Source organism: Pelodiscus sinensis, chromosome 28, assembly GCF_052426305.1.
Source record: "Pelodiscus sinensis isolate ZL-2025 chromosome 28, ASM5242630v1, whole genome shotgun sequence".
Classification (NCBI taxonomy): domain Eukaryota; kingdom Metazoa; phylum Chordata; order Testudines; family Trionychidae; genus Pelodiscus; species Pelodiscus sinensis.
Genome location: NC_143079.1, coordinates 969,932 through 982,626, shown reverse-complemented (window position 1 = coordinate 982,626; position 12,695 = coordinate 969,932). Strand labels below are relative to the sequence as shown.

Sequence of the window (12,695 nt, the reverse complement as noted above, 5' to 3'; positions counted from 1 at the left end):
CACAGGATTATTTTGGTGTCTGCTCGGAGGTGGTGATCAAGGACAATGTTGTGGTGGTTTATGAGGTCCTAGAGGAGATGCTGGACAATGGATTCCCATTGGCTACTGAGTCCAATATCCTGAAGGAGCTGATAAAACCCCCCACCATCTTGCGAACGGTTGTCAACACAATTACAGGTACAGTTGAGTGAGGAGTTGGTAAGCAACTGAGTCATTGTGATGATCCTTCTGCTGAAATGATTTGGAGGGAGGAGGAGAAGTTGCTATTCCAGCCACAGCCTCCTGTCCTCCAGTGTAGCTGACACAGCCTGGGGGCCACATTGGTATTGGAGCAGGCCAGGTTCTAGCATTAGACATTGGATCTCCTTTTACCCTGAAAGTCCTGTTCCCACAATGGACTATGTAGCACTCTAGTGGGATCCATGAAATGACAAGTGGACTGGACCACCTCTTTTCGCATGTGGGGCTAGTGGGAGAGGTGGCAGGAGAAGTACGGGCGACCCCAACATACGACCCCCCGCATTCAGGACCGCCTTGCTCTGGCCGCCGCCCTCCCCTGGCACAGCCCCCAGCCGACTCTGAGAGCAGCCTGTGCCACGCCGCCCTCCCCTGGCACAGCCCCCAGCCGGCTCTGAGAGCAGCTTGTGCCATGCCGCCCTCCCCTGGCACAGCCCCCAGCTGGCTCTGAGAGCAGCGTGTGCCATGCCACCCTCCCCTGGCACAGCCCCCAGCTGGCTCTGGTAGCAGCTCACACTGCGGACTACAACTCCCAGGAGGCAAAACGGGCCAGGAACAGAACCCCCATTTTTATCATTGCGCCTGTAGGGGTGGGGGAAAGGGTTCAACTTATGACAGCTCGACCTAGAATGATTCTCCAGGAACCAATTAGGTCGTAAGTGCGGGGGTCACCTGTAATGCTTAGTGAATGGATGCTTTGAGCCATTGGACAGTGACTTTACTGGAGTGACTATTCTCTTGTCCAATGAGGGAGGACTTCAGGAACACATCAACATACTATTTGGGTGAGCTCAGTGGCTTCTTATAGGGCTTTGTTAGGCTGCTTGTATTCATCCTGATCTCCTTAACCCTGGCAGGAAGCACCAATGTAGGTGACCAGCTCCCTACTGGACAGCTCTCAGTCGTACCCTGGCGACGGACTGGTGTGAAATACACTAATAATGAGGCATATTTTGATGTGATTGAGGAGATAGATGCAATCATTGATAAATCAGGTATGAGTGTCCTTCTAGTCAAAGCTTAGCAAACCTACCCTAGGAGTGCTTAGAGCAGGGATGGGCAAAAGGGCCTCTGTGCAGGGCCGTCTTTAGGATTAGGGTGCTCTAGGCGGGATTATTAAACTGGTGCCCCTATGCCTGACTTGCTCTTAGCAACACAAACATAAGCTTACAGTATTGGTGCCCCAGAAATACTGGTGCCCTAGGCAGCTGCCTGTGGCTAAGGACGGCCCTGATTACAAGGGGTAAATCACACTTTGTTGTTCACTTTTTCCACAGGTTTGATGATTTTAAAGACCTTTATTGTATCCCTCCTTATATATTTTTCCAAGCCGAAAAGTTCAAGCCTTTTGAATCTCTCCTCATAGTGAAGCTGTTCCGTTCCTCTAATGCAGCAGTGGAGAACCTTGTTTGGGTTGGGAGCCACTAACCCTCAGAGATATCAGTTGAAGACCACCCACAAGTGAGAAGAAAAAAAGCGCCCCACACAGCTTCAACTGATGCCCCACTCACAGCAGGGCTTGCCCGGCTATGGCTGCTCCTTCTTCCCATTTCTCAGCTCCTCACTTTGGGAAGGGGTTCTGGGGCTTGCCCAACTCTGGCCACGCCTTGCAGCGAAGACAATGGGGCGGTCTTCCCCTTTCCTTCCACTCCTGCAAGGGATTTCCCCCTCCTTAGGTCTCACACGGCCTCTTAACTGTTAAGGAGGTGTTGCTGGCAGCCCGGGGCTGGGCTGCAAGATGCTTCTTGCTGCAGCCACCCTAAGCAAGGAAAGCTATGTCTACACTCATGGCTTCTTGCACAAGAATAGCCATTATTCCACAGAGCATCCACACTGCCCACCTGCTCTTGCTCAAGAAAATTTACAGTAAGGCGTGGTAAGAGAGAGCTTCTTGCGCAAGAGCTATGCTCTTTTCTAACAGGTGTAAGCTCTCTTGTGCAAGAGCTCTTGTGCAAGAGGGCAGTGTGGACGCACGGCAGGGATTTCTTGCACAAGAAAGCCCGATGGCTAAAATGGCCATCAGAGATTTCTTGCGCAAGAGAGCGTCCACACTGCCAAGGATGCTCTTGCGCAAAAGCACATCTCCCACATGGCAGTGTGGACATTTTCTTGTGCAAGAGTTCTTGCACAAGAACCCTTGCGCAAGATGTTCTTGCACAAGAAGCCACCAGTACAGACATAGCCTAAGAGTTTCTTCCCATGAGCAGAATGAATGTTGTGTTGTGCACCAGTACTGAGTTCATGGGGCTTGTTTGGATGTGGCACCCAAGTTATTAATAAATATTTTATAAACCTTTACCTTTTCTCGCTGCTGCCACATCTCCTCCCCTTGCTCCATCAGCTCCGCTGGTGCCTGCTGCCCCCCAACTCCTCACCCTCCTCTGCTGTCCTGACTCCTGCCCTCAGCCCTCCAGTTGCCCCACTCTGATCATGTGAGCTACCCTCCTCATCCCCTCTTCTAACACCTCCCTCTACACACCTGCCCTGCCTCTCTCCTCTGGTGCTGGTCCCTCCCCTGCAGGTGTCTGCCCTTCTATTTCACCCCCAGAATCCCCTGGCACCTGCACCTTCCCTTATCCCCGCACCCTTCTGGTGCCTCCCCCTTCCCTTACTGCCCCTGCCCCCTTTGCCTTCTTTTTCCCTGATGCCCACCCCATCACCACTCTCTGCCCCCATTCTCCTCATGCCCCTCTGTGCCCTCACACATGACTTGCTCCATCCCCACCTTTCTCATGCCACCCCTTCTTTCAAGCCTTCTCCCAGCACCTTCCTCTCTAGCCCCCAATGCCCTTACCCTTTCCTCTCCCAGCATCACCCTGTCCCCCCCTCCTACTGATACCTCCCCTCCTGCCCTTTTCCTCATTGTCTGCACTTGGCCCCCTGGCATTTGTCTCCCCTCCACCTTGTGCCTTGGTTCCTTTCCCTTTCTTCCCCCTCCACACAAGCCCCTTCCTCTCCTACCCCTTCCCCTCTTTCCTCCTCCTCCTCCACACAAGCCCCTTCCTCTCCCACTCCCTCCGTCTGTTCCCCCTCCTCCTCCACACAAGCCCCTTCCTCTCCCACTCCCTCCCCCTAGTTTTTCACCCCTCCCTTACCTTCTGCCTTCCACTTTGCGGGGCCAGAGTCTGCGCTTGGGCCCCGTACTCCGAACCTGGAGCTAGGCTGAGCGGCGCAACATGGCTCCGAGCTGTTTTAAAGTCCCGGGCTGTGACGTCACATCACGCCCGGGCATCTTCCCCGCTCACCTGCAAACGCCACGCATGTCGGCAGCAGCCGGCAGGGGGGAGCCAGAGTGAAAGCCGTGCATGGTAAGGACAGTCCGGGGCTGCGGGGGGGATGCTCTGGGGCCAGGGACTGCTCCAGACAGAGCCGGGGGAGAGACCCAGCTCCAAATATTGTTGGAGCAGGGCCCCCACCGGCTCCGGTGCTTACTGTCCATCCCAGCAGAGTGATGCCCCAGAAATAGTGGTGCCCTATGCAGCTGCATACTCTGCATATGCCTAAGGACGGCCCTGCCTCTGTGGGCCGAAGCCTTCTTCACTCTGCTCATAGGGCGGGGGCAGAGCGGAGAAGGCTTCGCATGCTCCCCTGCCCCCAGGCCTTAATTGGCCTGAGGGCAGGGGAATGCGCAAAGCCTCCTCCCGCCCTGCCAGGAGCACGTTGCGCTTTAAAGTGCCACGTGCTGCTTGCAGGGTTGGGGGGGAGAGCGGAGGAGGCTTCGCGTGCCCCCTTGCCTCCAGGCCAATCAGAGCCTGGGGGCGGGGGAGCTGCGTGAAGCTTCCTTCACCCTGTCCAGGCCCTGCAAGGAGCCCGCAGCACTTCAAAGTGCCACGTGCTCCTTGCAGAGTGTGAGGAGGCTTCCCGTGCTCCCCCAGCCTCAAGACCTGATTGGCCTGAGGGTGGGGGAGCATGCCAAGCCTCTTCCATGGAAGGTGCCTAGTGGAAAAGGGGGGCAAAGGGGCTCCCCCACCCCCAGACTAATCATGGTCTGGGGGTGGAGTAGCCCCATCTCTTCCTGTTTAGGCCTCACCCCTTCTGGCATGGCCCAGGGCTACTTCAAAAATTTTTGAAGTGGTCCGTGGGCAAAAATTTTTGCCCACCCCTGGCTTAGAGGGAGACAGTGTGTATTTTCCTTAATGGACAGAGAGGGATTGGAAGCTGTTCTCCCATTCTCAGTCTGATCTGTTGACAGCTCAGATGTGCTGTTTAGTCTTAAGTTTCTGTAAAATGTCTGTGGATTCAAGCTATAAGTCCTGACTGGGTTTGTCTTGGGCACTAAACTAATCTGTCCTCTTCCTCTGCTCCCTTTTGAAATCTTTATTACCAACTCTACATTGGAAAAATAGAAGATGAGAGAAAACTTTGTTGTTGAAATTACTTCCTTAACCGTAGTGCATCTTCCCATAGGTTCACTGGAGGTGAAGGCTGTCACTGTCAGCTGTTGAAGTAGGTAGAAGCCTATTGTGACAGGTTGGATCACAAAGGTCCCTTTGATGCTGTCACCTGATGTGCTGATCATACCACTGAGCCTGCCTACCTGCCCTCTGGAGCACCCCATCACCCTGTCCTGCTGGGCCAGAAGCTCTGGCCTGCCCCAGCAAAGGCTGAGTTGGGGTAATAGCCCCCCGGCAGAGTAACACAGATGCTGAACCAGCTCAGCTCTGGGAGGGCTCAGTTATAGGGACTTGACAGCACTTAGGATCATAGCCCTCAAAAGGGATCAGAACTTCAAATAAATCCATCTTACTCTGTGTAAAAGTTTTACACAGAAGTAGCTCAGAGTTTGCTCTGTATCAGTGAAAGCGACAGATGCACAGTGGTTGCTCCCACCTCTCCCATAACAGTTATTTACGCTGGGTTTGATAATAAACAAAAGTGTTTTATTAAGTAAACAAAGTAGGATTTTAAGTAAAAGAAAACAGACAGATAAAAACAAGCTACTAATCTAAAATAAAACACACCAGCTAATCCGAATACCCTACAGTTCATAATTCTCCCCCCAGTCCTTATTCCAGATATAATCCTTCAAGACAGAGGTGAGATCTTTTCTCTGGCCTATGCCAAACCATTCATTGTTTTCAGGTTTCTTTGAGTGCATCTTCTTAGGGTGGGGGAGGCAGTTTCAAAAGCCAGCTGAAGAAAACCGTTGATTGCTTCCCATTCCTTAAATAGAATTTCCCCAGGGCTGGAATGCTTTGTTTAACTCTCCCTCTCCCCGTGGAAAAAATAAAATGGATTCCAGCAGAATCTGTTCTGTTCTATTTCCTATTGTAGGTTCTACAATTACTGCTGAAATCCAAGGGGTGATTGATGCTTGTGTTAAATTGACTGGGATGCCAGATCTCACCCTCTCTTTCATGGTAAAGTTCAAGAAAAGGAGCATTAGGTCCTTTTGATCTTATTATGTATTCTTGAAATGTGCATCTGTCTGTCTGTGAGTCCATTTGTACAAGAATTCCTCCTAAATAGTAAGAGAGAGGACCATTTCATTTGGTATTCAGCTTCCTCTTATCCTAACTTTAAAGCAAGGTCAGGGTTTGGTTGTGCCAGGACAATGGGATGTTTGAGAAATGCTATTGTTTAATATCAAATGGAAAGGGAAGAGTATGATGGCAGGGACGGTTATACTCACACATAACCACAGGGAAGCAGCAAACACAGGGATAGGAATCACCACAGCGGGGCAGCAAGTGTCCCAGCATCCAGCTGCTGGCTGGCAGCACCTGCTATTCTGGCCGGCCCCAGGAGCGCTGGTGGGCGGCTCCCCTTGCCCTTGGCTAGATCCAGGGAGTTCTAGTGGCCAGGGTGCATGGCTCTCCTCTTCTCAGGCCTCCCATGGAGGAGCCAGCAGGCAAGGTGTGTGGCCCCCATTCCCCCAGACCACCCCCGGGGAAAAACCAGCAGCCACCTTCTCCCCAGAACTTCCCCTCCTCCCAACCCCCTGCCTTCAGCCCCTTTTCAATCTCCCACCTGACTCCTGCACCCCCCCAAACCTCTCACCTCCTTCCCTAAGCCCCCCACATTCCCAAGCCCCTGACCTGACTCCTGCATTCCCCACACCACCAGCCTCTTGCCCTGAAGGACCTGGGCAATGGCAGATAAGTCTTCTAGTACTGTATAAAGGAAGTACAGGATTCTTTAATCAAACCGCCTCACTAGCCTCCAGGTTTCTCCAGGTCTAGCTATGACAGTTTCCAGGTATGCCAAGGGAAGAAGGAATACATAAAATGAAAAAAATCTCAATACACATCTACAATTTTGGATGCATGCGTGGTTGTTTGTTAGAAGTAGCCAATAGCAGTGTGTAGGCTCACTAAATTCCAAGATATAGCACTGCCTAAGGCAGATTTCTCTCTGGCTCATCTGTAATGAGTTTACATCAGGTTGGCTATTTCACGTGTCTTGTTAAACTAATAATCTGTTGCACAAATATTAAATAGCCTAAACCAGCTACAGAACAGAACAGAAGAGAAGAGTGTATTATGTGTCACATCTCAGATGCCTAAGGTAGGATTTTTTTCACAAATGTTTTTGGTTTCTTGGACTTTCTGACTCAGTCTTATTTCAGAACCCTCGGTTACTGGATGATGTCAGCTTTCATCCATGTGTGCGTTTCAAGCGCTGGGAGTCAGAGCGGATCCTCTCTTTCATCCCACCAGATGGAAATTTTCGATTGCTCTCCTATCATGTCAGCGCTCAGAAGTAAGTAGGGAATTTAGTGCTGAGTGTTTTCAAAATCTGGATCTTTGTCCTTTTCTGCATGGAGCTAAGTAATCTCTAGAAAAGGATTGCTTGCTGAGTGAGGATCTGGAAAAACTAATGCTATTTTTTAATTTAAACTACTTTACTTTTTGAGGCAACAGTCCTGCAATTTCAATTCTACATGCCAATTCTGTTCATGTTCTAGTAGAGGATGTTAATCTACAGTTGTGACAAAGTAGGCAATACTGCCTGCTGTCCATTTTAGTTCCTTACACTAAGAAGGGTCCTTAAGATACTGTCAAATAATTCCATAATGTGTTGGTGTCTGTTTTAATTGAGCTGGTAGCTATTCCAGCATTTTGCGCTTCACCTTGGAAAGATGCAAGTCTTGGCTCTAGACACGAAAACAATTTGTAGACTTGGTTGAACGAAGCACACCTTGCAATCTGCATATATAGAGAAGAGCAGAAATGATGGTGTCGAGCCTCATATACACTTGCGTGGTCCAAGGAAGTGCTGCTGTCTTTGCTTAGAGCAACCTGATGACAAGAAAATCCAGCATCCTTCACCCAAGCTCCAAAGCAGGTTCCACGCACTAATTAATTCTTGACACACCTGCAGTGTGAGGAAGTGAGAACCAGGTACAGAAAGATTGTGACCTACTGAATGATATGGTTACTGGGAGCAAGGCTGTTCTCAGTGGTGACAGATGGCAGAACAAGGAGCAATGGTCTCAAGTTACAGTGGGGGAGGTCTAGAGTGGATATTGGAAAAAAACTGTTTCGCTAGGAGGGTGGTGAAGCACTGGGATGGGTTCCCTAGGAAGATGGCGCAATCTCCATCCCTAGAGATTTTTAAGTCCCGGCTTGACAAAGCCCTGGCTGGGATGATTGAGTTGGGGTTGGTCCTGCTTTGGCCAGGGGCCTGGACTTGATGACTCCTGAGGTCTCTTCCAGCTCTATGGTTCTGTGGTTAACAGAGCTGAGATGCAATCCTGACTTCCTGGTCTGGGCTTTAGATGCCATATAATATTCCTTTACTTCTTTCTTATGCAGAAGTAATGTCTTGTGGTGTTGGCAATGCAGGGCTTGGGTGATTGGTGGAATTGAAGGTGAGGGGTAGGTTACAATAGCCGTGACTTGTCTTTTATTTCAGCTTGGTGGCAATTCCTGTCTATGTCAAACACAACATAAATTTCCGTGACAGCAGCTCGTTGGGACGGTTTGAGATCACTGTGGGTCCCAAGCAGACTATGGGAAAGACTGTAGAGGGGGTGATGGTCACCAGCCAGATGCCAAAAGGGGTCTTGAACATGAGCCTCACCCCCTCGCAGGGAATTCACACGTTTGATCCAGTTACAAAGGTGAGAGGAAAGGATGCAGCAGGATTTGTCTTGTAGCCTAATGTATGTGGGTCACTCTCTTGATAAGAACATAAAACAAAAACTGCCGTAGTGGGTCAGACCAGAGATCCATCTAGTCCAGTATTCTCTCTCCCAGCAGTGGCCAAACTGCATAACCCACTTTCTCTGGGTTTGGCCTAAGATCTGGAAGGGAGCTCCCAGTCTCAAGGTGAATGAGAATTGTCTCCGCTTCTTTAGTCCTGAGCATCACTCCCAGCAGTGTCTTCCTAACCTGCAGAGAGTCCACTCTCAGGACAGGAATTCTTACCTAGGACTATTTTAGCGCACTTTCTGCCCCTTGTGATGCAGACTGATCTGCTCAGGCCTCTGAGAAAATAGCCATCCCTCTCTGAATTGGGATGGGCAACACTGTGGAAATGGAAGTGGGGATTATCTCCTGTAGTAAAACACCTGATTTTTGGTCACTCACTCCTGGGTGGAACAGAAGTTACAAGGATTGCAATGTTCTACAAGAAGGGAGTATTGCTAATGGCCACACTGGGGGTCTGTGTAAAAGAGTGCGTCTCTTGAAGTGTGATTACAGATTTCCTTGCCATAAGATCTTATTCAAGAGAATATACTCGGTTTTTAGTAGTTTGTTTCTTTTGTGTCTCTTTGCCAAGATCTCTTTCCAGGGATCATTGGATGTCCCAAGTGAGGTAGCATCTCACTGGAAATGCCAATCTTAGCCATTGGGGAGCACACTTCTTCAATTAGACCCACAGTTTCATCATGCAGCATTAAATACTCTTCCTGGCTTGACTGCAGAGAACCAAATGCTAGAATGGCACCTTTGCTTAAAACCATCTGTGGTATGGTTCTTTACTGCAGTGGTTCTCATCCAAGGGCACAGGAGCCGCTAGGGTATGCAGAGGTCTTCTAGGGTTTACATGAGCTCATCTACAGGCTGTAGAAGAAGCACTAGCAGAGAAAGTGGAAACTAAAATTTCATATGAAACAGGCTTCTCCTGCTTTATATTCTTTGCGCTAAAATAAATACAATATTTATATTCCAGTTGACTTTATTTCATAATTACATGGTAAAAATGAGAGAGAAATCGGTTTTTTGTTAATCGTCACTGTGACACTTTTGTAAGCAAGTAGTTTTTAAGTAGCAAGAGATGAAAGTTGGGGTTAATTCAGGACAAATCAGTCTCCAGAAAGGGGTAGACACAGTAGCCTTTACAGGGTGCCATCATTACATCCATCTATTTCAATACCTTCTCTCTGTCCTTTGAAGTTGCTCTCGTGGGATGTTGGGAAAATAAACCCTCAGAAGCTGCCGAGTCTGAAGGGGACTATGAGCCTTCAAGCCGGCACATCAAAGCCCGATGAGAATCCCACCATCAACCTGCAGTTTAAAATTCAGCAGCTGGCTATCTCTGGTAAGTGACTGTCGGCCTGGAGCCTAGGCAGCCCCATTCTGCTTCAGGCACTGGTTGAGCATGTGGCTGACGTATCAAATGTGCTTCTGGATGCATGTGGGGCCATGTGAATGTCCTAACTGGTTCTTCATCTAAAATAGTCTCTGTACTGTGGGCTTTGGGGGTTGTTCATACAGTTTCTCCTAACTACTCTGTGAAACAGCCTGTCTGTGTTGTGCACACCCTCCTTCCCCACATTCCTTTCTCCTGCTACAGCTCTGAAAAGCGTTTTTGGGACATGTACAACATGGGTGAACAGTGTTATTAATAAAATTGAGGCGGGTACCAACCAGCTGCCCACATTCCTGTGTCTGTCCGGTTTCCAATTTTGCTTGCGTATTTCTAGTGTCTGGCAATTGCAGTGCTCCTCCGATCCCCGAAGTCTCACTATCTTCTCCTTTGTTCTAGGGCTGAAAGTGAATCGCCTGGACATGTATGGGGAGAAGTACAAACCATTCAAGGGCATAAAATACATGACCAAGGCTGGCAAGTTCCAAGTCCGAACTTAGAGCCCAAGAGTGAGGGAAGAACCACAAGCACTTTCTCATTTCCTGTGTACCCAGTTGTTGGATGCAGCCTCTGCCCACTATCAACCCCGAGGGCTGGACCCTTGCTTTGTTCTAGGTCCTCCAGTGATGCCAATGCCCAGGTGGATTGGGAGTGGCAGAGCAGGACTGACCTGAAACCATATCAACTTTAGCTGAGGAGTCTTAAGTTCTCAGGTGGGGGCAGAGGAAAATAAGAGAAATGTTCCAGTTCCGGGGCTGCGGGTTCAGATACATCACCTCACTCCTCACCACTTTCAACCTGCTTGTCTACTCCCCTTAAGAGCCCCGTGCATTGCTAGGTTGGGTGGCATTTCTATGCAGATCAAACAAGGATCACGTAAAGAAGTTGGATTGAAAGTTTAGTGGTTTAGAATTTACTCCTCTCCCTAACTGGCCTCAATTGCTGTGGGACCTGATATATACATTGAAGAGGCAAAGGGAGATGGAGGCATCTCTTCTAGAGGTGGGAAGGAGCCTGTTCAGAGGGTGCACGAGAGGAGTAGGGAGGAGGCTGGAAGAGTGAACCTGGTTATCTCTTACTGAGAAAACGCTCCTTGAGTCTTCAAGGGTAGACTGGAAATTCCCAGCTAAACCTAGCCTTGTGCCCTGCCAAGACCTGACTGGAGCAGGGGTTACCTTGTGATGTCTGGAAGATGGGGCTCTCTAAACGTGCTTACCATCATGAGACTGCCTTTCTTCTCTATTCAGTTTTTTTGGGGGGGAGAAGGGGGGATTTCTCTTGGTTCCCTTGTTGGGGTTGTGAGGACAGTTGTATATACTATTATTTAAGCATCTGTATGAAGTGATGTCTATTGGATGGCAACTGTAATTGCATCTGAATGAAGAGGCGAGGCTGTGTCCTGATAGAGTGTGGGAGTGATTCTTGTCTGTCCCAATCTCTAATAATGTCTGTGTTCATTCTTCTGCTGCTCGCTGCTGTGTTCATTCAAGGTCCTGTGTTCTGGTATCTGCACGATGTTCCTGCTGTATTGCCTGATTCCACTCCCTGCCTCGCAGTTCTGGTGAGCACTGGCCTCCATTGTCATTCCTCTGGGCTGTCCTATGAAAGACTGCCACATTTGTTCCTGTCCCAGCCTATACTGCACTGCACTGCATTGCATTGCACAGAGTAGACCTGGACAGCGCATGTAGCTCCATGGTGCCCATGTGTTCTTTGGCCATTGGATATCATGTGTGCTCTTCTCGGGTAGCAAAACATGCCTGTAGACCACTGTGCATATGACTACATAACCGAGCACACCTAATGTGAGTGAGTGAGTGAGAGAGAGCGCGAGCAAACAGAGCAACACCCACTGTGGGATAACATGCATTCTACTCTGATCTGTGTGTGATAGGTGCTTGTACTGGGTGAGTGCTCCTCATTTTGGAATTACACAGTGTTGTGCAACTAATATGAATTGTGCTGTAGGGTGCCCTAGGATCCGAGCATGCTCAATGCAAATATAACAGTTCTGCCCAGGTATCAATAAAGGTCAATTTTATCTGTAGTCTGTGTTCAATCTGCTCTCTTGGGTTCAAAAGGTTTGCAGAAAGTGTGCAGGGTTGAAGCTAGATCATGCTAAGTGGGTCTTGGATGAGCGGGCCCCAGTGAAATGATCACTGGATCGGATCAGATCAGGTACAGTGGCACCCAAAGTTGTGCTGTGCGGGTTCTAAAACAGCAGATGCAATGCCTCCATTATAAAAGGCAGGATGTGGCCGATAGCTTATTCTCCGTAAGGCTCTGAGACTAAAACTTATTCCTCTTCCTTGGTCTAAGATACTTTGAATGTGATAGTGCCTCTATAAAATTTTTATCCAGCACATCTTTTGCAGCCTGCTTAGGCCAGCCAAAGAGATCAGTTCAATATGTTTTTTGGAGAGGGCTAAGAGTGCTCCTTATAATGATGAAGAGATGGAAAGGCGTTCGGCAGGTTTCTTGTCTGGCTACGTTTGTGGTGAAATAATTAATGTGGTTGGGGTTCCATTGTATTGTTTGGCTAATAATTTGTTAGGTTGCCTGGATAGGTATATTTTTGTTCTTAATCTAAATAAATAAATACCTGCATGATGAGCTTACCAGCTAATAGAGTATGAGAGCCAAACAAGGCACCAGGGAGAGGGGAAGGTAACCTCAGAGAGGCTAGACTGTGGCATGAGGGAGGAAAGGAAGGTGGCGCTTTGAGGCTGGCAGTGTATTTAATTAGAATAAATATCCAGCTGTCTAACTTTTGGTAGGCATTGGGCTGGAAGTTGTTCTTGAGGATGAGATGAAAATCTTGGTTTTGTAGACCTGGTAGAAGTGTGGGCAGAGACAACAGCAGACTTGTAAGAAAGCTGAACAAATAGCATTGTGGCTTGCATCAGTAATGAGGCCTGGGA

The 12,695-nt window shown here is 49.0% G+C and overlaps 1 protein-coding gene across 2 annotated transcripts in view; it reads left to right on the top strand.

Moving 5' to 3' along the window:
- The window catches only part of AP3M2 (adaptor related protein complex 3 subunit mu 2), a 48,229-nt gene extending 36,408 nt beyond the window's left edge, over positions 1–11,821 (top strand). For both annotated transcript variants that reach the window (XM_075915722.2, XM_075915723.2), the window contains exons 3-9: positions 6–177; positions 1,095–1,232; positions 5,512–5,597; positions 6,806–6,939; positions 8,095–8,302; positions 9,582–9,726; positions 10,174–11,821. In XM_075915722.2, the coding sequence (XP_075771837.2) occupies positions 6–177; positions 1,095–1,232; positions 5,512–5,597; positions 6,806–6,939; positions 8,095–8,302; positions 9,582–9,726; positions 10,174–10,274 (984 nt within the window). In that variant the 3' untranslated portion in view covers positions 10,275–11,821. The remainder of the gene's footprint in view (positions 1–5; positions 178–1,094; positions 1,233–5,511; positions 5,598–6,805; positions 6,940–8,094; positions 8,303–9,581; positions 9,727–10,173) is intronic.
- Positions 11,822–12,695: the final 874 nt, after the last annotated feature.